This window comes from Aquila chrysaetos, chromosome 2, assembly GCF_900496995.4.
Source record: "Aquila chrysaetos chrysaetos chromosome 2, bAquChr1.4, whole genome shotgun sequence".
In the NCBI taxonomy this organism is placed as follows: domain Eukaryota; kingdom Metazoa; phylum Chordata; class Aves; order Accipitriformes; family Accipitridae; genus Aquila; species Aquila chrysaetos.
In genome coordinates this window covers 27,463,903-27,487,281 of record NC_044005.1, presented here as the reverse complement: position 1 = coordinate 27,487,281, position 23,379 = coordinate 27,463,903, and the positions used below count along the sequence as shown (strand labels likewise).

The window sequence follows — 23,379 nt, the reverse complement described above, 5'->3', positions numbered from 1 at the left end:
TGCTTTGTACCAAGGGTGGTGGTAATATTTTAAAATGCTGCAGCAAGACTTGACAGAGCTCATCTTTCAGAGCCTGAATTCTAGCACGGTTGCTGACTCCTTTAGTATACATCTGTACATCACTCCTTACTGAGGCTGTGACCCCATCTGTAAGATGGGAATTAAATCACTGTATGTCTCAAGAATATTGTGAATCTTGATAAACTTTGCAAGTGCTTTGATATTGATTATTGAAAGATGCCACAGTAATGCAAGCTTATTCCACCTGGAGGTTTATGCTGATTCTGTCTTCTTACCTGAAAAATGTGTTTCAGGAGTGCTAGATGATTACGCTGGTCTTCAGTGTAAATGTAACAGTTCCTGAAGCACAGGTCTGAGTACTGTACATGCCAGTTCTACCTTCACTAAAGGTGACTGACACTGCTTTCGCTAACCACTGCTCTCCTGAGATGGCAGTTCCAGCTCTTTATGAAATTGGGCTTGGTGTAGCTTTCACTGATAAGTATTTGTCAAAGGCCCACAGTCATCAAGTAGCAGTTCATTAGACAATTATATTAGGGAAGTATGTAGTTAGCAGAGTAATTGGAGCTCTTTTTATGAAGGAAGAGGAGTGAGATGGTGCCAGCAAGCATCCAGGTGGTGGTAGGCTTTTGGGGGTCTGGTCTCAAGATAGAAAGTGGTTCATACAGATATCTCTGTCTGATAGAAGTTCAGGCTGGGTAGTAATATTCTGTTGGTCTTGCCTGACATAAGCCTCTTTTTTCTTTGAGGGCTGTTTAGTAATAACATCAATCTTAAATATTTTTGCTGGTTTTAGATTGCCTTTTTGTCTTCACTCCCCCCACCCCTGCGACTGATTTTTTCTATTCCCCTTCCAAATGCAATACTAGTTGACCCCAGCCAAAAGATGTGGCTTTGCCATTGGCTTTCACAAGTCCGCTCAAACAAGACTCCCACGGTTACTCACAGGCAGATTCCTCTAGGTCTTTTTTATGTCCTACCAACTAAGAAAAAGAATGGTTGTGTCTTCTTATCCTAACATTGTGTCTCAGGACAAAAGAAGTAATTTCTGATGCAACAGACCCTTGTGATTGAGGGGTTAAAAACCAGAGGAGTGTTCTGCTGTCTCTCTGCAGTTCATGTTCTTTGCCCTGAACTGGTAATTTCCACTGATAGTTCGTCAGAAATAAACCCTTTTAGTTTTGTTTTCTGTGTAGTCCTAAGACACAGCAGTAGCTTGAGAGTGCATGATTAGTACTTTAAAGGAATCCTTCCATGTTGAAAAACAAGTTCTTTAGTTACCATAAATACAACTGAATGGGAGGAATAACTGATAAGCTAACAAAGTATGACAGTGCCTAAAAGAACCTTTTTGTAGTCAAGAATGTAGCATTCAAAGTGTGATACTACAAGACATTTCAGGGCTAAAAACATGTTCTGTTCACAGGGCATTAATTGTATTTCCAGGTTTTTTAAGTAGCAAGGCCTTCACATTTCAACACGGCTACAATTTTCAGGTCAGAGGAAGAGCACAGTCAAATTTGTCTTGTAAGTTGTACATCTGGGGGAGAGGCAGAGAAGCGCTTCTTTAGCAGGTGACTTCATTTTAAAATATTTGTGATCTGAAGATGCTCACAGGCTTTGTTTCGAGATTTTTAGGTAAGCCCAGAAGTAGTAAGCAGCAGAAGGTATAATGATCATGATAAATGTATGATAAATACAGTTTGTCACGTACATCTTTTGCATAGACTTTATTACCAAGTGTGTTGCACTTTTGCATTTAAGTGTATATTATGTTAAAAAAGCGTGTACATATGTATGTTTCTTAGGGATTCTCCTGGATGAAAGTTGCTTATATAAGTGTAAATCACTGTTTTCGTTGCTGATTTTATAGCAGTAAATCCTTCCATTATTTCCTGGCTATCCAGACCTTATGACACAGTATGTCCTGTGCTGTCCTATGTGTGAGAAGGCTTTTTATGGGGAGCAATCAGGCTGGATCCCAATCTCCAGGGCAGTGTTTTTTTCTAATTAAATTGTCACCGGAAGGACTATCCGGAACAGCAGTTTTCTTTTTCAATCGAGGAAAAAACATTATGAGTCTTTGTCATTTGATTAAAAGTTACTTAACCTTTAAATTGCTACAGATGTAAAGATAGCTCTGAGTTTCCAATGTAATCGCCTCCAAGTTGAAATCAGGAAAATCTTTGTGTAATGAAACCCATATGTCATAGTGAAAGGATGCAAAGCACTGGCAGAGTGGGCTGCTCTAGCAAGAGATTCTGCACCCAATCTTGTTAACCAGGACTGCTTTTGGTAATCCCTCATCTCCTCACTTGTAGGAAATCAATCTGTACTACTGAATCTTTTCAACCAGCAACCACAAAATTTACTGTGGAGAGGCAGCTTGGGGACAATCGTAGTAGAAAAGGAGCCCCAGGCAACAAGGCTAAATGCGGGATTGAGGGATTGAAGTTCTAAAGAGGAGATTATATTAAACCTTATTCTACTCCCTGTCAAGTAGAAATGTCTCCTTCTTTCAGCCCCAGCCTTTCCTACCCAATACCTGTTCTTGAGATCTGCTTGGCAGATTTTGCCAGGCAGCAAACTTAATTCGTACAGTACAGCATTCTCTGTTAATTATAACAGCCTGATACCATTTTTCAATACATTTCTCTGAAAGATACTGTTCAAGAACTCAACTTCCATTGTAACCAGTGCTGTTAACATCTTAAAGTGTTTTTTCTACGGTCTTCGGTATCCTCTTCCTCCTCTCTAGTAGGTGAGGTTAATTTGTATCCAAGCTATTGCGATCATATCCATTGTTGATTTTTCTATTGTAGTAGAAGCACAGCGTAGGCAAGGTTGTAAATCGTCACTTGACATGGAGATTCATATTTCTCTTTCATACTGCACAGCCTCTGTAGTGTCTGTTTGCTGGTACAATGAAACCTGCACTCAAGCCGTGTCTTCACTTGAAGACCGTGGTTTAAGCAACCATTTGAAAGAAAAAATCCCCAAGGTTTTCACTAGAGTTTTGTCCAACCTTTTAATTAAAAAATCCACCTCTATCTACTACGCAACTGGCTTCTGCTGGTCCCTTGGGTGGTTGCTTAAGGCAGGTTTTACCATCTCTCTTAGACTGCAATCATATTTAGAATGTGGGTGATGATTTCTTCGTTCACAAGCTCTTCCCTCACTCCAGCAAGGTCCAAAAGGCCCCACTGGAAATGATATTCCCATTATTAAGAATTCATTTATCAGAAGCAATACGGGGTAGAGGAGTCAGTTTAATATTAGAGGCTTTTCTGTGCAAAACCCAAGCTCAAATCATACTCCAGTGCAGATTAAAGAGGAACAAAGGGGAAGGAGTAGCCAAGACGTTTGAACGCAGTACCATGTAATATATATTTGGCCTGTGTTTACTGGGAATACATTGAACTGTGGTTCTTGGGCAGATAAGAGAAGCAGCTGAAGCAAAGGAAACAAGATTGTTATGTTTGTGGAAACTTGCCCTTAGTTTGGCTGTGATTTTTTTGTGATACGAGGATGTTATTTCCTGGCCATTTTCATACATATACAAAGATATGAGGTCCTTTTTTTTCAGTTTGGCATGATATCTTTAAATATAAACCCGATGCAAGCCTGAGTATGTGAGGAGAAGAGGAATACAGAATAGCAGAAGGCTGTCTCCTGCTCCTAATGGGATTTTGTAGCAGCATGTGCGAGTTTGTTTCAGAAGTCAGAAATGAACAGATGTTGGTATAAATTACCTCTGTGTCTGATGTCTTGCAAATTAAAAGCGCGGTTGGCATCACTAAACAATTTCACCAGGTTGGGGGGGGGAAGCGGGCGGTGATTATTGTAGCAGGTCGGTAAGAATCTTTAAGCTGCAGCAGAACAGGATAGCAAGGATAAAGGAATGAAGAATAAAATGAGAGGTCTGTGAATTAATCAGAAATGTTAACATCTCCGATGACAAGTGAACAGGAGGGCACGTGCTCTGGAGCAACCCCCAACCCACAGTAATTTCACTCAGCGCGCAGAAGGAGTCTATGCTCTCTGCCTGATTTATAGGGTGCAGCCCCCATTGGGGGAACAGAATTGTCATGCATTCGTATATCTCCTATATGGGACTCTGGAAAACTTTCCACTCTTATCAACTACAGTTTGGCTTTGTGCTTTCTCTGTTAAGAGCATTTTAAAACCATGCACTGTTGATGGTGCAAGGCAGGGAAGTGTCAAACAACTGGTGCTGAAAATCTATTCCTAGCTGAAATTTTTAAAAACTTGCATTTTTATTTAATCATGTTCTTTGTGCATAACAACTTAGTTCTGGACAAAATAACAATCCACTCTGCCCTTCTGCAGCACCTTCTATTTGTGTTCAAATAGCACTTAAAAGATACAAGCTATCTTGCAGATGGAAAAGTAAAAGTACAAACCAGTACTTTTGTGGTAGTTCATGCTGTGAATCAGAAGCAGAGTTGGGAATGGATCCCGGATGATATAGCTCACAGCTGCAGGCATGCACCAAGCAAATAATGCAGTGATCTGCTTGAATCTCCAGCCAGTCTGAGGCATGTTCCACTCACAGCAGTGGACTTTGCAGCCTATGAATATCAGTATGTACCAAACAGTTCATACTACCACTAATTGTTTTACAGGGATCTTGTTGATTACAATACCTTGTGGTACAATTTTGGGTAGACAAATTAAAATGTAATAATTTAAAGAAGAGGCTTTAAGGCACAAATTGTAACCTTTAGGTAAAGAATAACAAAATGTCTTTACCTGAGGGTACGTACTGAGTATTTTAAGCAGACCATTTTTATTACATTTTAGTTCTATTCTAACAGATATTCAGTAATACCAAAGGAAAACCCAACATCAGCAACAAGCCCACCTCCAGTTTTTATGCTAATTGTCATTTCTGTTGTTCCTCTCAGTAGAGAGGTCAGCAATTGAATGGATAAAACAGAAAATGAATTCCCATCTCCTTCCAGAGTCTCTCTAGGCTAGCTGTGGGAAACACACATGCTTTCATCAATCCTGTGAATAAAAACCTCCATGTTTTGATGCCTGTCAGTCCAGCACAAAGCTTACACCTTTATTTAAAAGAAGTGAAGGGAAGCACTGGTGGGAAGATTGTCATTCTCCAGGACTCAATCGCTAATCGTGTTGTCTTTGATGCATTGTATTGTTATTGCAAGACAAAGATAGTATTAAGGCTGCTCTGCCAGTTTGTGAGCTTATGGGCTCACAAGTCAGAAATGTCTCGTGCAGAAAAGTGGCTGTGTAAACCCTGCTGTAATACAGCTACCAGAGATTGATGGTGCCAAGAGTGAGAGAGAGACATATAAACCTTGCCTTGCTGTATTAAACATCGAAGGACTGACAATGCAGAGAGAGAGAGAAGACCAAAGCTCTATAAACTTTACTTTATTACACCATCCATAGATGAACTGCATTGAAGGAATATAAACCCCATTATATTACAGCATCCAGGGACTGACACTGCTGAGAGAGAGAAAATGCTGTCTAATTTCTGTTGAAGATCATAGCATCCAGGGACCAATAATCCTGAAATGGAGAAAGAGAGAGTTCCATAATCTGTGACGGATTATAACATTCCAGAACAATTGCTCTGAGATAGAGTGGTGGAGATCTGGATTACACCATTCGGAGATGGATAGTACAGAGAAAAGGAGATGCTGCGAGAGCATAACGCACTAGGAATAGAAAGCATAGATTGTATGTAATGAGACAGCCTGTGGGAATTATTGCTGAGTTTAGAAGATTCCAGGCCCTGCCTGCATTTCTAGGATATCAGGAATTCAAGATGGAATGCAGTTTTATTTATTTTCCACTTAAAAATATAAATAAAATAAGCCTTACTCACTGTTGGTATAAGAACAAAACAGAATTAATTTCTTATCCTATGCTTAAAATCTGTAAATTATACAATTGTTTGGGTTTCTTGGCTTTTTAAAAAATATTAATCTCTTTTTTCTCCCTTGTGATTTCAGCTAGAGAAATGACTCGAGGGAAATTCCTGAACATCCTAGAGAAACCCAAAAAGTAGCTGCCACATCTGGAGTTTGGACAAAAATACCCCAACTAGATCATTTTATGTACTGCGGATCCAGATGAACCCCAGAACTTCTAAAAAGTACAAAGCTCTTGCTCTCGACCTTCAGAAGCAAACATCTCTTTTTGCTTCCACAGCTCATCTCTTTACTGGGGAGACATACTGCATACACAGGTCATAAGGATTGCAATTGGTTCTGTTGGAATTCGGACTTCATCTGACCATAAGGTGTCCAACAGGAGGACTCGGCCCTGACGTGCTGTGACAGTTACCTGTTTTAATCAGCTATTCGAAGTGAACAACCATAGTGTCCTTATTCAGTTGCTCTCAGTGGCAGCACCAGTTTGAAGTACACAGCAAATCTGACACTGGCCAGTGCGCATCATGAGGCATTGACTTTTTTGTGTGTCTTTTGTCTTAGATGCATTGATTTCCTATGTGCAACTTCTGTGCTAAAAGATTTGAGCAGAGTTTGGAGTGCGGATTGACCAATAGCACTGGTTCAGCAGGAGCATATGCTGTTAGTGTAAAAGCTGAGTGCAGTCTGTGCATTAGATTCCAGTTACTCACTGCCTTCAGAGAAGCATGTCTGGTACTCCAAGGAGGACCTCCAGACCTTTGGTGTACCAGGAGCTTCATCTCACTCTGAACGGTTCTCTAGTGAAATTGAGACTGACAGACCATAGGGAGTAAGAGGTGTTACTGTATCATGAAGCAAAATACCCCTACAGAAACTTCGGCCAGTACACAAAGAAGCAGCTTTGTCAGTCCACTGCAATTCTCAGCTTCTTACAGAGCTAGAAACTGAAGAAAGTTATCAAGTTGAAAGGTGGTAATATTTTCAGTTAGCACCCCAAGAAGGGGCAACAGGATTGTTAGCCACGTTGCGAGGATGGTCTGCTTTTACAGAATCTTAACATTTCTGAAAATAACATTTTGTGGTATTTTTAATTACTTACAAAACAGCAACCTCAAAATTTTCTTCCCCTACAAAACCAGAATTTTTAAGACAGAATTTTCTGTGACCTGGTCTCTTTCAGCACAGTTTTGGGCTTTATTCATCTTACAGTTTAATGCCTTTTCCTTCTGTTAATGCACTGCTGCATGTTCACCCCTGAGAAGAGGTAAGAAGCATGTTCAGACTTCTTATTTTATTTAAGAGAAGAATTTTTTTCATTTCATCCTCTTTCCTTTTCCTAGAAAACAACATTTTAAGCATCAGTAAATATGTTCTTTTTAGGGTACAACATAATATTGAAACATTGTTTGAAGGGCAGGGTTTTTTTCTCTATTTAGAAATGGCTTTTTTAGCATGCAGGCTTTTCAAAACTTGTCGTTTCCCAGGCTGAAGTCACATGTGAGAGGAGAAATTACTTGGAAATAGTACATGTAACAGGCTGTCCCTAGAGCGTTGTCTTTTTCTGTCTTTGCAGAGAGAGGAGACTCTTTTCAGGTGCATGTTCAATAGAGGAGGAGATCTTTTAATCAAATAGACTTATCTGAATTTTTACTAAAATGCTGGTGGCCTTTTGGTTTGCAGTCTGTGGTCTTGGTTATTACCAGTCAGAACTAGGCTCGTTTTGGACAGCTCCTGTTAACTAAGTTTAAGCAGTTAAATCCCACATGCTGGAAAGACCCTGCACAAATACTGAATATTTAGGAATGTCAGGAGTCTGATCTTAAACTTAATGGATTTATTTCTGTACTTCACAGTTTATGCAGGGCTGAGCTTGACAGGAACTCCATCCCTTGAGAATATGAGAGTTAAGACAGATGAATGTGAAGAGAAGCTGAAAGCGATAATTCAGAGACAGAAAAAACCTGCTGGTACAAACTGATGTTGATGTAGCTTGAGGTATTATATTACACATTTTGAATGCAATTTTAAGTTTGTATACTATATATATAATATATATACACATATATGACATAATGGGATACTTCGTCTGTATCACCAATACAAGTTTGTGCATTTTATAGAGGTTTGTTGGTCCAACACATTAAGGAATTGAGATCTGAAAGGAGGAATGTAGGAGAAGATATGAAAGCCTGGCATGGAAGTATATGTATATTTTCTGATATGTTCAGTAAGGAATTTCGAACTTTAGGTAGTTTTTAGTAACATATATGTGTTAAAGAACCAACCAAACAAAAAAACCCTTTTACCTTCTGCAATACTTATCTTCTCTAGGGCAGTCAGTAATGTATGCTTTAGAGTTGTGATATTTATTGGCTTTGTACTTGTCATCTGTAGAGATGAGTCAGTGATGTATTTTTTTATTGGTAATATTTATATGTACTTTTGTGTTAGCCAGAGAATTGTAATCTGTCTGCTACTGCTTTGTGGTTTGATAATAAACAAATGCAAAGTTCAGAGATTCGTCTGGGTTTCCAAAATAGCCCTCTGAGATGCAAAAGCTTTTGCTTAGCCACCTAGGCAATACTCTTCTTCAGGCTCTTCTTCACACTTCTGCATGCCACCACAGGGTTTGGCCTAGGGCTGCTCCATTCCCATCAGTAAATAAATATTTGGCAATATCCAAATGGTACTAAGGGTTTTCACACCCTTTTGAACCCAATTTTTTTCCTTCAGTGATGTCCTTCCTGACATCCCTGCAGTATCTATCTGTACAAGAAAATCTGGGTGACTATTTGTTACTAATAACCTTCTGTATTTTGAAACAAAAAAAAAGTTTTGATAAATTAAAGATGGGAATGAAGAATATAAGAAAATCAAGATTTGGTAATATTAATCAAGCTAATGCATTGTTTTATAAAGTGTTTTCATGTGTTGGTATGTTAAATGTTACTGTGAGGTTCTTGGAAATAAACCCAATATGTATTTAGTTCCTTTTAAATGCCAGTGTTACATATATTCAGTTGTAAAGGCTATTCACTTCAGTCTTGGAGTATCAAATGCTTTGTTGTTTAATCCAGCTGAGAAAAAATTCTTGTTTGTTATGCTAATGATTATCAAAATAAAAGTCTAGTAGCACTGGCAATTGAAGAGCATAATATTCCATTTAAGTCAGTGTTTTGCCATTATGAAATTAACAATTTTGGACCAATGCTATAACCCACAGTTCTCAACTTTGCCTTGTATTTCCCTCAACAAGTCACCTAGAAATAACAGATTGGTGAAAATTGACTAATGCAACTTGGAGGTAATGTTTGAACCTTATTGTGGTTTATTTTACTGATTTTTATGTTACATAAAAATGTAAGGTGCTATTACAAGTCAAATCACAAGCCCGTCTTATCTGTAATCTTCTCTTTGATTATAAACAGTTGTAGAAGGATAGGGAAGGATATAAACAAAAGGCTTACACAGAGTGATTTTGCTTTAGGGTAACTTACACAGCATTCAGCAATCTGTTTTAGTTGAATCTGGTCCACAGCAGACCTTACCCTCCATAAATTTGTCTTTGTCCTAATCTGTCTGTACTTCTGGCCTCTAAAAATGCCCCTGGACAGCGAGTTCCATAATTCAGTTATGCAAAGAAAAGTTTAAAAAAAAAAAAAAAAAAAAAAAAAAGGCAGGGCGGTGGGACTGGGCGGAAGTCATTGTTTGCTTTAAACCTGCTTACCTGATAATTCCATTTTGAACCTTTCATTTCTTTTATTGTCAGAAACAGTTGTTTGGGGCTTTTTGTTCTTTGGTGTCTGTGCACTACTCATGATTTTTCAGCTCCTGCTATGTTTTTGGTTCCATGGTTATGTTCACATTCCTTACGTTTGCAATGTTCAATTGTCTTGTCTATTACAGCCCAAGATGGCATAATCAAAATTGCAGAGCATTCAGAGTGCGAGCATACTGTGGAGGCGTGTAAGTCTTAATTACAGCTTGTATTTTGTTCCTCTGCTATTTTCTCCCACATCATCATGGGCTAAATCCTGTTTTGAGTATCTCTAAGAACAGGATCATCACTTATATTTGCAGTCTGTGCATGCAGCTGATCTCATCCACTTCATCTTCACCCACACTAACTTGTCTTAGGCAAACAACACCTTTTCCAAATCATGACGACAGTCATGCCAGCCATTTCATGTTGAGGAATTGATACTGGGTAATTCCATCATCAGCCTATGCAGTACATAAAAAAGATAAAGTACATCTTTGTCATATGGTCTGAAATCTTGGACTCCTATCCTACCACAAGTTCAGTAACATTGCATAAACATTTCTGTAATACTTCTAAACTGATAAATATTTTTTGACATACGCAATCAAAAGAATAAGACAACTTGAAAATTACTGTTGCAGAAAATCCACAGACTGTTACATATGCTCTCCTAAAGTGGGAAGTCATTGAAAACACCAGAGGTATCATCTTGATAGAGACATTTCAGGCATCCTCACATTTACTCTTGAGTTCCTCCTAAGGAAGAACCCCAGGCAACAAGGGTACTCGTAGTGGGGAAATGCATCACATCTTTGAGTGAACTATCTGAACATGGCATGCAGACTTAATATAACATGAAAATAATCCTCACTTCTTAGTGTTGTACCCCCATTTTCATATGCCATTCTGTACTGACACTTTTTAAAAAGTCATTAAATATTCAGTCCTTAGTAGAAAACGATAATTCATTGAAAGACAATTTTCCAGGAGGTCCTCTCTGTGTCTTCAGCCCAGCAAAATCATAGTTGGACAAAAACTTCCCATGGACCAACAAACTCTGAACTGAATGAAAGTGATTAGAACAAGAAATGCAATGTTGTAAACACATTCCTGTAATCACTATAGTAAAAACTTCCCATCACAGAAATATCAAAACCCGTGGTTCCTACTTCCCAGCATATACATCAGCCAGTGTGCCACATACTTTCAAAGGTATTGTGTGTAATGCCAAATATGCATTGCCCTGATAAGAGATGAACCTTGGTATTTTTAAAAGGCAAGAAAAGAAAAAAAAAAAGAAATAAAGGAGAGAAAAAGAAAATCAAGGAAAAGGAAAGGGAAAAGGAAACAAAAAAGACTGGATCCTTTTGGTTTTATGTAATACTGTGATTCTTGGAATCAAAGCTATTCTTGAGATGTGTTATCCTTACATCAGTGCTTTGAGCTTCTTTCAGGAGGATGTGAAATGCAAAATCCTGAAGTCAGTTGTGGCCAATCATTTGAAGTCTGCATAAAGATACTTAAAAAGCTCAAGTGGCCAGAGAATTACAGACTGATCCAGTTTCTATAGAGTGCAATTCACATTCCGCATAGAATATGTGCAATAATGCCATTTTTATTTAGATTGTGCTAGATTTTAAGCATGGTAGGATCTCTTCACGTTTTGACTTTATCATCCACTGAAATTGCCGATTTTTAGACTTGACCTTTTCCGTCATGTCCCTTTGAGCAGGATGACTGACTCCAGGCAGCTGATGCGTGTACAGAACAGGCGTTTTCTTGTTGGGTTTGTGTGGTTGACCTCTGGCCTGCCTGCTGATTCCTATAATACAGATCAGTGACCAGTGAAGCCAGAATGCTCCCTGCCTGTCTCTGTTATAGACACCTCAGTAAGGAACAGAAAAGAGGAAGAGGGCTGAGCTTGAAAGCCCTTACTTAATTGCTAGTTGAAAAAATGGGTAATAAGAATGACCTTGCACCTTATTTATTGACCAGATCTCTGGGGGGACAAAGTACTTGACTTGGTTCTGTATCACTTGAAAGGCTGGCTCTGTGGCCAATAGCTGATGAGTAGGCGTAATAATATAGGGTAATTAAATTTTGTGTTTGCAGACACCTGGATGCCAGGGAGGATTCCCCTCCCAAAAATACCGGGTACATCTAACAACTTTCCTCGTAATCACAGAATTTTAAAGCTAATTCTGAAGCATCAGAAATTTGCCATTGGCCATCTTCCACTTACTACAATAGCCCAAAACGCAGCAGGTTGTGTACGAAAAGACAGGAAGAGGGCTCATCAGCTGCATGAGAATGAGGGACAGGACACCAGCAAAGTGACCCAAGTGGGCACGGACACTCAGGCCGCCTGGTTCTGTGGCCTTTCTTTTGTTTTCCTCTCCCTGTATTGAAGTAACTTAGTAGTTATAGCTAGTTTTAATTTATTTATTTATATATATGTATATTGATTATCTTCATTTGCCTTTCAGGGTAATCACCAGTGCCTGTCTTTCTCTTGTACTCTACGTGGATCAGTTTGTCACCCTGTCTTAGGCTTCTCCCCCTCCTTAGTATACTGAAGCCAAATAGCGCATGTAAAACGGAGACAAATCACTTGTGCTGGTGAGGTTCCTTGCAGGTGGGATCAGGGTGAGCCCTGATTTGCAGGAGGGATTGGTTTGTAATCAGCTGCACAGGAGGCAAAGGGATCTGCAGGCCCTGGCTATCCTTAATGGGATCAGCTGAGATATTTTGCTCACAATGAGCTTGTCATCAAAAATTAGGGAAAATGTTTTGCTGGAAAATACTTGGTTGATGACGATTTCTCAAGAAAGTGTCAGGTTAAAAGTTAGGGTGAGTATGTGTCTGTCTTTGCCTTGTTTTGATCAGGGAGTTTGAGCTGAGGTCTCCTACTCACCTCACAACTTCTGAAAGTTCTCGTGTTCTTAATAATTTTGTGGGCATCTTTAGGAACCTGTCTTGTGAGACCCAGCACGTGTTCCCTTCTACGGGAACTGACAGGGTCTTGTTTACACCCATGTTCCTTCCCAGCCTGAACTCTGAGGCAGACCCACAGCATGGCCTCACAGGGAAAAAAGTACATGCCAGGTGCTGCGTTTCTCTAAAGGTAGCCCCCAGCGAGCCTTAGCAGAGACTTAAGGCAAATCTTTGCAATCAAATACTTGGTTTTGATGGTGCATTTCTGCGTGGAAGCGCAGAGTACTCTGCTGTGTACCGCTGGAGACGAGAAAGGAGAAGGCAGGCCAGAGAGCTGAACTCAGGCTTCCACTGTGCAGGTGGACGGTGGTGATGGAGAGAGGGTGGAGAAGGTCCGTGTCCCCAGCAATGGGTGGCTGCTGCCCAGCCACTGGCCCCGTGCCTCATAGCTGGGCCCCAGCGCCTGGGTTGCTTTTCTGGCTGTTTCTCCCCGTCCCCCTTCTCCTCCCGGTGCCCAAGAGGCGGCTCCCCGTCCGTCTGCGGCGCAGGGAGTGCTGGCTGCCGCTCGTTAGAAGAATTCCCCCAAGTCAGACCTATGGTACGAGCCGTGTGAAGCGGAAGACAATTAGGGGCTTATTAGTGTCCTGGGGAGACGTGTAACTTGTGTTGCTGGGACTTACCAAAACAGCGAGAGTCTTACCGGCAAGCTCCAGCCGAGAAAAGACTGAGGGATTGTCTCACCTAATTACGGGGAATGGGCCTCTTTGTGTTTGTGATTCGGTACGGTTGTCCGATCGCTTTTCTCTGGCTGCTGGCTCAGGCCGAGCTGGAAGTGTGCTAATTAGAAGAGAAATGGACGTAGTGATCCTGTCAGCTCTCGTTACCGGCGCGGACAAAGCCGAATATTATTCTGAGGCAGTGTTTTGTGAGTGTCCCCCTTCCAGCTCTCATTAAGGGCAAGGTTGGTGGATGGGGAGGGGACTCGACCACATGGGTTGGCTAATGGAGCACAGTTACCGTTACTGTGCTAATTAACGGGCTCAGGAGGCAAATGTTTCTCCAACCAGCAGTCCCAGCAGCTGCACCTGGTGCTTCCAAAACCCAACCATCTCACTGGGCAAGCCAGGCAAACGCTGTGTGTATGAGGGGAAGGGGGGTTACATATGATGCATCCATCAGCCATCCAAAAGTGCAGAAGAACCATTAAAATGGTCAACAGAGAGAGGGAGAGGGCATAGCACTGCAGCAGCAGTGGGTCGAGCTCCAGCAATCCCTTCTCCCCAGTGTCCCTTCACATAGAGTGCAAAGTGTTGTCTTCTGCCCTGCAGAGGTGGGAAGTGGGCAGCAGGGAGAGACTTGAGGAATTGCCAGGGCCTCCAGGTGCCGTCAAGAAATATAGCTCCTGTGAGTTGTTGTGATCATCACAGGTCCCAGTGTGGTCAGGAAGGGGAAAGCTGGAAAGACAAGGTGACATGGAGGTGAATCAGACTATCCCTCTCTACGCTGATGGTGGGACGCTTATGGTCTGAGGTGAGAAGCAAGATGTATGTACGTATCAGGATGTTTCTTTTGCCCCAGAAAGGGAGCTAGGCAAAATTGAAATCATTCATATAGGTTAAGGCAGGTGAAGATGATGGCCAAAGGAGCCATAGGAAACGCTAAAAAAATATGTGCACTTCATGCTATTAGCCTAAACCTGCTACAGTGAGAGCAGAGGGAGTGATGGGAGAGATGGAAGACAAAACAGGAGCCAGAGCAGGTCCGTAGTGTCACAGCGGCTGAGATACAGCCTCAGCAGAAAGGAAGAACGGTGGGTGCTGAGGAGGGTCAGTGGAAGTGAGTAGTTTTGTTTATTTGTCACACAGACTTGCATTTTAATGCGTAGGTGTTTTTGTAAAGGAACATAGTAACTTGCAGAAGTAATTGCTGGTTGATGTTTCCAAAGTTATGGGAATGTATTAGTGATTAAGTCTGATTTGGATGTTATGATCCTTCTAAAGGTGCTTAATTAATCAGTGTATTTGAGCTAGATGTAGTAAAACATATAATTATGTCTTGAAGGTTTCCATTTGCTTTCTCTAACACTGTGCTCACTGCATGTACTCATACATGCTTGGGTACTGTTTTCAGACATATTTGGTTAAGTGTTAAAGCTACAAGAGGTTCCCACTTTTCTTTCTTGGGTTATTTGTCCCTGATGGTGAAGCTGTTCCAGCAAGAGGGTTAGCCATGTCTTTCCAAGGCTCCAGCAACAGCCTCTTGTCATCTTGGATGGAGCTTGAACTCTGCTCTGGTCTTGTGCTTCCTTATTTTTCTGTCTTCAGTAGCTGTGAACCCAGCAAGGACCCTTTCACCATGGCAGCATGTACACTATGTCCTAGCCCTGCACTCCTGCAGAGCTGTGAAAGCCTTTCCTTTTTAACTGGGGTTCATTTCCTATGGCTGCTGTGATGGCTTGAATCTTAGGAGTCCTGATGCAGGGACTGATCTCCAAGGAGGGCTTGAGAAGTATCTTCCCTGCAAAGAGGTTTATTGTAGAAGGAAGAGATATGTAATCCTCTTACTAAAACCCAGAGAGGAAAGGTGAACAGCTTTATTGCTCCTGCCTTACCCCAGTGAGCTAGCAGCTTTTATGCTGCCTCGCAAATAGAAAGACACAAAGAGAGAAATATCTGAATGCAATTACTCCACCTGACCTGAGGCGCTCTGGTGGATGCTCAGTGAAACCCACATCACCACTGCTTTCAAGCGTCCCAGCAGAACAGATCCGTAATGCCAGTTTCTGAAGAGGAAGAACTATTGTCACTGCCTGCAGATGGCTACCGAGTGGCCACTTACCTTGCCTTCCAGATGCTTCCATCTTGGTCTAAGGAGGAGTCCCAAATCAATGGCAGAAAACTAAAGACCATCATACCCACCTGCATTTTCATGCTCTGGAAGCTCAAGAGTCGAGTGACCTTCCTAAGTAAGGGCTGGTGACACTTCCCATGTCAAGCCTCCCTCGAGAAACTGGACCTCACTGGCAGACACCAGGAGAAAAGTCTCCAAGAAGACACATTGCTGGTTTTCCCACTTTATCTCAGCTTCTTTGCTCAAAGAAGTATTAGGGTCCTTGCTTGTTACACCTCCATTTTACTGGCCTGTCATCTTGCTGTATAAATAATATCATGCCAAATTTCTGACTTCCAAATGCAAATGAGGATCGACTGAGTATAAAAAAGTTTTGGGTTTGTGTCCTTGTGAGGAGGATGTTCTGTTGAAGAACATCCTTCATACAGATTAGCAGCACTTGAGAATATTGTGAAGGCAAGTGAAAAATATGTGGATGGAGGGAAAAGGTGTGATGTCTTCTTGTGTCCTTCACTAAGACCTTCTGGCATTCACGTACCACTTACAAATAGTATGCTACCTGGCCTGTGGGCTGAAGTGGTGTTTGGAGGACATCTCTTTAGCAGTGTGAGTTATCAATTACATTACAGTAGTCATTTAAGGCACAGTGACCTCAGCAAGTATCAAAACTTTATTGTGCTGGGAGTCATAGAAACACGTAAGTAGGTGAAGGTCTCTGTCCTCAAGAGCTTATGAGCAGATGAAGCAGTAAAAGAGTAAGAGGAGAAAAGGAGACACCAAGATGTAAAGCGTCTTGTTAGAGTTTATGCAGCAAACACAGCTCAAACCCTGTGACTTCTTAGCCACAGTCCTGTGGCCCTTCCACTGCTTGCCATCTGCCTTGTTGTTTCATTAAATAGATGTGGCTTTTAAAAAAATAAATAAATAAAAATGCAAGTGCCTAAGCAACTGACAGGCATTAGTAATTTAAATAATAATAAATTACAGTGCAATACCAGACATTTTAATCTTTTTTTAAAGACCTGTAAGAACTATTCAGAGAATTAAATTTTTTAAAAAGTCATTTTAATGCAGTGTTAAAGATTGGGAATTTAAAAACAGAACACTAAAAATGAAGGTTTCTTACAATGCTATTAACTGCCACACTGTGCATGGTTGTTGTGGTTTAACCCCAGCTGGCAACTAAGCACCACGCAGCCGCTCGCTTACTCCTTCCCACCCCTGGTGGGATGGGGAGGAAAACTTAAAAAAAAGTAAAACTCATGGGTTGAGATAAGAACAGTTTAATAATTGAAACAAAATAATAATAATAATAATATTATAATAATAATTGTAATAATTGCAATGAAAAGTAAGATAACAAAAAGAGAGAGAAATAAAACCCAAGAAAGACAAATGATGCACAATGCAATTGCTCACCACCCGCAGACCGCTGACCGATGCCCAAGCACTGATCAGCCCCTCCCAGCCAACTCCCCCCAATTTATATCCTGAGCGTGAAGTCCTATGGTATGGAATGTCCCTTTGGCTAGTTTGGGTCAGCTGTCCTAGCTGTGCTCCCTCCCAGCTTCTCGTACACCTGCTTGCTGGCAGAGCATGGGAAACTGAAAAGTCCTTGACTTAGGATCAGTGCTACTTAGCAACAACTAAAACATCAGTGTGTTATCAACATTCTTCTCATACTAAATCCAAAACACAGCACTGTACCAGCTACTTGGAAGAAAATTAACTCTATTCTAGCCAAAACCAGGACAACAGAGTACACATGCATTTGGGAGAGCTATGAGCGTTACAGAGATCCTAATAATAATTGTAACATCTTCACTGATGTAGAATGCTTATCCTGAACTTCCCAAGCCTTTCACACTCATGCAGAGAGGGTGTAAGTGCTACTTTCCAGATTTCATGTAATTCTACACTTGCTCAGTCCACATGTTTGCTGACAGACCAGGGCAGGAAAATGTAATTTTCCTAATTCTGCCATGTTGAAATCTTTGCTCTTGCTCTGATGCTCTGTGGGTCTGATCCTGCCTTAACAGAGAACATTATTAAAGTGATCACTGCAGCTCTCTAGGGAGCCAAAAACCATTTGCTCTAGCAAAAGAGACATCACTCCTCTCATTTACTTCAATAATTCTGGAAAGGGAGAACTTGCTACAATAAATATTGGCCTACCCCATTAGTGTAATGCGTGTGGGTAAGGTTTACAGGAGTTTCACTAGCAAGTATCGAAATCTTATTAGCAAGCTATTTTGGTGGGAGAGGACTGTGGAAATGGAGTGATATGGAAGACTGAATGAAAAATACAGGGAAGTGAGAAGAATTTAAAAACAGGGACTTAAAAACAGAGGAGAGGAGACCAAGAGAGGTGAGAAAGCACAGTTCGGAAGACAGCAAGGCATGGGCAGGAGGTTGGGGAGAATGCAAAAGGGCGAAGAAGGCATACTGCTACAAGTGCAGTTTAAGAATAAGTGTAGTGAAAAAGCAAAACAGAAGGGGAGCAAACAGGAGGGGGTAGTGGTTTTCAGCAAGAAGGAGGTCAGAGAAAAGCAGAAGTTTTATGAGCAGTGGAACCAGCCAGGGAAGTGTGGTTTTCCTTGTGGATGTGTCTCTCAAGACTGTATTATCTGTGGATTCTCTGACGCCTAAAAGAGGGTGTGCTCACACTAAGTGAGGGCAGTCATTGGATTTCTTTGTCAGCCGCTTAATGTAACAAAACACAGAAATATATTGTCTGCCCTCCACAAAGTTGTCTGAAATTGGCCTACAGGTTCCAAAGTTATTGGAACACTCACGTACACCTGTCGATGGGTGGTAAGGTAAGATGGTGAATAGCTGAAATTGCAAATGGATTGAGTGAGTGATAGAGAAAGGGAAAACATTACGAAAATGGGGATTTATGTCTGCTATTAATGCATTTAATTGGCTTTACTGCCATTTTCTTCCTGGTTTTACATTAAAAAAAATAAAATTAATGAGGACCTATTTAAAGCCTTCCTCCCTAATCAGGCTAACTTCACTGTGAGTGTCCGCACTAGTTGTTTCTGGGGAGAAAAATCTCTTACTGCAGTTTTGTCTCCAGCATGCAATAGGAGAGACTCCAGGAGCTCCCCTACCAGCTACACCACCAAAACCTGCCTGGGACCTCGTTGACAGCATACGTGGGACACAGATACTGCAAAAGCCTTCTGGTCTTTCCACACTGGGATGAATTGCAGCTCTATTACTCAGATGCTCCAACTATTTTTCTGCTGTCCTTCACTGCGAATTCCCATCTCATTGGTTTCTGATGCAGTGATTCTCATGTGGTGTTTTCTAGGGACCTCTTCATGACTGGATACTGTGGTTTGGATAATACTTGAATTTTTACTGGGATCCCATTTTATTTTCAGCTGGTGTATTCCACATGTCCTTCTATATTTCACTCTCTGAACAAAATTTCCTGATTTTCAGGCAGAAGGTGTCATGTCCAGAGGTGTTAAATAGGACAGAACTGACTGCTGATCTCTGGGAGGGAGGGAGACCTCTCCTTCCAACACAATACCTTTTTATGCATCATTATCCTTTATTTGTGTGTCTCCAGCCAATTTTTCATTCCATGTGGTGATGTAGCCAAGCCAATCTGAGTTAATTTTGAGTAGGATTTATGTAACAAATCTTTACTAAAATCCAAATGTATCAAATCCATCGTGTTCCCTTCATCCACTAATTTTACAATTCTATTAAAAAAAGCAATCAGGTTTCTCCAGCACAATTTGTCCTTTATAAATCCCTAGTGCTGATAATTGTTTTCTTATCTTTATCCCTAGGTGGTTAGTGATTTTTTTTCCTCCCATTTTTTTATTCTTTTATTTTACTGGCAATATATATTCCTGAGAACTCTAGATTTGCCTTTTCCCTTTTTAATGATCAATGGCACAATTCCTTTAATCTCCAGGCAGCTTCCTAGTTTTTGTAACTTACCAAAATTATTGTCCATGGTAAAAAAAGTGAGTTTGTCATTTTCCTTGTAGTGGGTAGATAGATGTCTCTTCATCACAAGCCCCAATCCCGAAAACTTGAATGTACAGGCAGAGTGCTACATCTTTGACAAGCCAAATGTGCTGTCAATGAAACAAACGTGTGGGAATCATTAACTTCTTAAGTGAATCCAGTCAGGCTTTTTGCCTGGTAATATCCATTCTGGGCAATTGTTATTGCCTACTGAAGAAGTATCAGGAGGGTATTTGTACATGTTTTTTATTATAATGTTCATAAAAGTCTTAAACTAAAATGAAATAAAAATAGCATCCAAATAAGCTACATACATATTTATATACATATGTAAGCTATAAGTATTATTGAGGGAAGCTAACAAAAAGAACACTATCTTATCAGGTCAGTAAATTAATTTATTCTCAGCATTGGATTGGAGATCAGTCATCAAACTAATGCCAAAATAATCAACCTCTATAAATTCTGAGAAGCTGTCCTGCTAAATTGGTTATAAATCCCAGCTCGGAGTTACACCAAAGTAAACAGAATCTGTTCTTTGAAGGGGTTAGTATCTGATGTCTTTTAATGTCTAGCACCTACACAACTTCAAAATACCTTTATTTGGGAGAAGCTGTGGACAGATACTCTGAATCAGCTGTCCCCTCACTCCTTTCCTCAGAGTCACTTCTCCAGATCTGCAGGAGGTACTGTCAGTGCATTAGTCAAAAGACGGAGCACAGGCAAACCTTCTACTGCTTGCGCCTGACTTCTGCTGTTGGATGGCAGATCATTTGATACCCCCATGCCAGTCCCACATTTACCAAAGTGCCCTCTTTACTCCGGACTTGTGGTCCTCACTTGGATGTACGGAGAGGTGGATCCTAGAAAGGAGAAACTCACTTGGTGGCTTACTCTTTGCAAGGTAACCAACCACTCTTGGGGACTCCAGGAGACTAGCCCTCCTGGTGAATTGCTGATCTAAAAAGAAAGGCTTCCTTCTCTCTGATTCTTGTGGTTCACACTGTCTTGCAGCATGTTCAAACAAATTAGATATGAGGTCTCCCTTGGGACCCTTCAGTTTAATTCAAACAAGCTTTCAACAGGTCAGTACTGCTGCACATGAACATAAACAGTCTCATGTCAGCTAAGTGTTCAGAAATATTCTTTATTTTCTACAGCATGGAACCCGATGGCTTTTGGTTCTCCTCTCACCTCAAAATGTAAAAATACAGGACATAAGAATAAAGCAGTTTGTTCTTATTTGGGTCAAATGTCTTGAAAAATTCCAGCATTTTACGGAAAATTTAATATAAAATTCCTGCAGAAATAATGGGAAAAATACTAGCACAAAGGTCAGTCATTCAACATTTATTCATCAGCAAAATAAAAATACATTTGGGCTAATGATAGATTTCACAATTGCTATTTCTTCTACTAACGTAAAATGAGAAAAATGTTCTTATTCTTCTTGCAAACAAGATAATTACAGTAACCCTCTTACTCCTGAGCAGGGCAATTGATCAGGCAGCTTCTCTTCTGAAACTCAGATATTGATAGAGAATAGTTACTTAAAAGCTCCTCAAGATGAACTATGTTCAAAATGATATAAAAAAACCTGTGCACCTGTGTACACTCTTCTGCTAACTGGCTTCTCAGGCACATTAAGTTAAGCATGTGTATCAGTAATCTGTGCACCATGTACTGCATTTGGGTTGGAAGTGTAGAATTTTGATCCTGAGGTCTCACTTAAGCTTTAAAATACAGGTTGGTTTGCTGGTGATTAGAAGTTATGTCACTAACGTAGGCAGCACCTGAAAAATATCTTTCTTTGGACTTCAGAACTTGGAAGTTGACCTAATTGGTGTAACCATGGGCTAAGGATATTTATGGCAGTTTTTGAAGCTGTTTACCAGGATCTTGACCTAAAATTCAGCGATGCCACTACCAGCCTTCTTACTGATCTGGGGGAGTTGTCATTCCAGCCTCTGCAGAGTAGATGCCAACATACACATGTACAAACGTGGGCATATATACATATACAGTAGTTATGACCTGGATTTTAAAGCAACACTTCATCAAGCTGCTGTTGTTGGTATCACAGCCTTGTGTCAATTCACACAGACCCTGTGTATCTGGAAAAAAATTACTTCTGGAGCCTGGCTCAATAGGAAGAGCTTATTTTTGGTGGCCACTCCCTCCATATGTTACAGAGGAAATTATCTTAGTTAAGAAAAAAGCTGGAAGTTTTTCAGAAAACTCAGACCTAAGAAACCCTCCCTCTGGACACTCATACTTCTCAGGCTCAGAGCAGTCCTCTTGGCCTGTTGTATTATCTCACACCAATTAAATGAAGACATTGGAGAACCAGTAGGTTGCTTTTTAAAAAGTCACTGATTACAGACCGTTTTGTTAATAGGCTCAGACACAGCTTCATCTGCAAATGCAGTTATGAGGTAGGCATCTGTGGCTGGACACGCGGTCCAGGGATGTTAGTGCTAAACAATGACTCATACCTGCCAAATCGGAGAACAGATGAAGATTCAAGAAAATCTTAGTATTTTAGATCAAACACTCTTCCTCCTGAAATGGCCTGAGCTATGCTCAAAGAGGAAAGCAATGGAAAGGGTATCCCAGAAAGAACAAGCCATGTCGCTAGTCCACATCTGAGCGCAGTTCTCATCCAGGCAACACAAATGACTGCTTCACATGATGGCTGATGCAGCATTTTGCACTGGCATGGGCATCAGCAACTACATCCTTGCAACTACTTAGGTAATGCAGGAATATCTTGCCCTCTTCCTTGAAGTCTGGAGACTTTCTAAAACACTCCCACCTGCTGGAAGTCCAGATTGCTTTTCAAAAATAGTAGAGTTGCCTCCCATGGACAAATGATTTGCTGAGACCTTCCCTTCTTCTTTGGATTCCCAAGAGCCAGAGGATTCCAAAGCCAAAAATTCTGAGATAAAAACCAAATTAAATTCAAAAAGGTTACCCTGTCTTTGATCTCAGCAATATTTTCCATTCTGTTAACTCACTTAGAAAGCTTGCGTGTAGTTTGTGTAGGGAATACTTGCACTTCTACTACTCTAAAACAGACGACTGCTGGTATTAAACACTTCTCTCTGAGTACTGGTGTCTTTTCCAATTTTTTTTTCTCCAGCATCCACAGACTTAGTACAGAAAGGAGATGGCCTAAATTTAACGAAATTCTGCATGTCCAAGAGACCTGTATTCAAATACCAATAACTTGTCATGAACATATACCAATAACCAGTCTCCCTGGCTGAAGTGACATCAGTTGAAGTCAAAATAGACTGCTATAGGGTGGATTGCTCTGAAGACCACCTCTCAATGAATGATCCTACACTATCCTCATCCATAGATCTGACATGACAATCCTAGTGAGGCTGCTTACTGCTGCCTCAAGGATCATATCTGTTGCTGCCTACCCAGAGCTTTACAGCTTTGTAAAATTTCCTGCTACTAGGACTAACCCCCTAAGACTGGACTCAGCAATTTCCTTATAGGCAGAAGGAGCTCTTGACTCAGTTGAGTGGGGCTTCTGGCTTCTAGCAATGACTTTGGAATTCAGGCAAAGATTCAGTATCAAAAAGGAAGTTTTCTTAAACCTTAGGCCTTGGAAGAGTCACGGTCCCCACAAAACTTTCCTTCTTCAGAAGGGCACTTGGCATCACAGTGTGGTGCTTAGTAGGTGAGGCTGTCTATAGCAAGAGAGAGCTCTAAAGGTTCAGTGAGTTAAAACACAGCAAATGCACTTCTCCTGTCTGGATCTACCTCAGACATCCTTTTAAATGTGGGCAACCACTTAATCGGCCTGGGTCCTAGTGCTCCATCTGTAAACTGAAAATAACATTAACCGATCTCATAGAAAATGTGTATGGTTAA

At 40.8% G+C, this 23,379-nt stretch overlaps 1 protein-coding gene across 3 annotated transcripts in view; it reads left to right on the top strand.

The window, feature by feature from the left end:
- The window catches only part of LIN52 (lin-52 DREAM MuvB core complex component), a 73,008-nt gene that overhangs the window by 38,757 nt on the left and 10,872 nt on the right, over window positions 1-23,379 (top strand). For 2 of the 3 annotated variants that reach the window (XR_003927356.2, XM_030041815.2), the window contains one exon: window positions 6,030-9,093. The exons of the other annotated variant lie outside the window; for it this stretch is intronic. Coding sequence is in view for 1 of the 2 variants with exons in the window: in XM_030041815.2 (XP_029897675.1) it covers window positions 6,030-6,085 (56 nt within the window). In the remaining variant the exon portion in view is untranslated. Of the gene's footprint in view, window positions 1-6,029; window positions 9,094-23,379 lie in introns of those variants that run through there. 3 annotated transcript variants of the gene reach the window in all.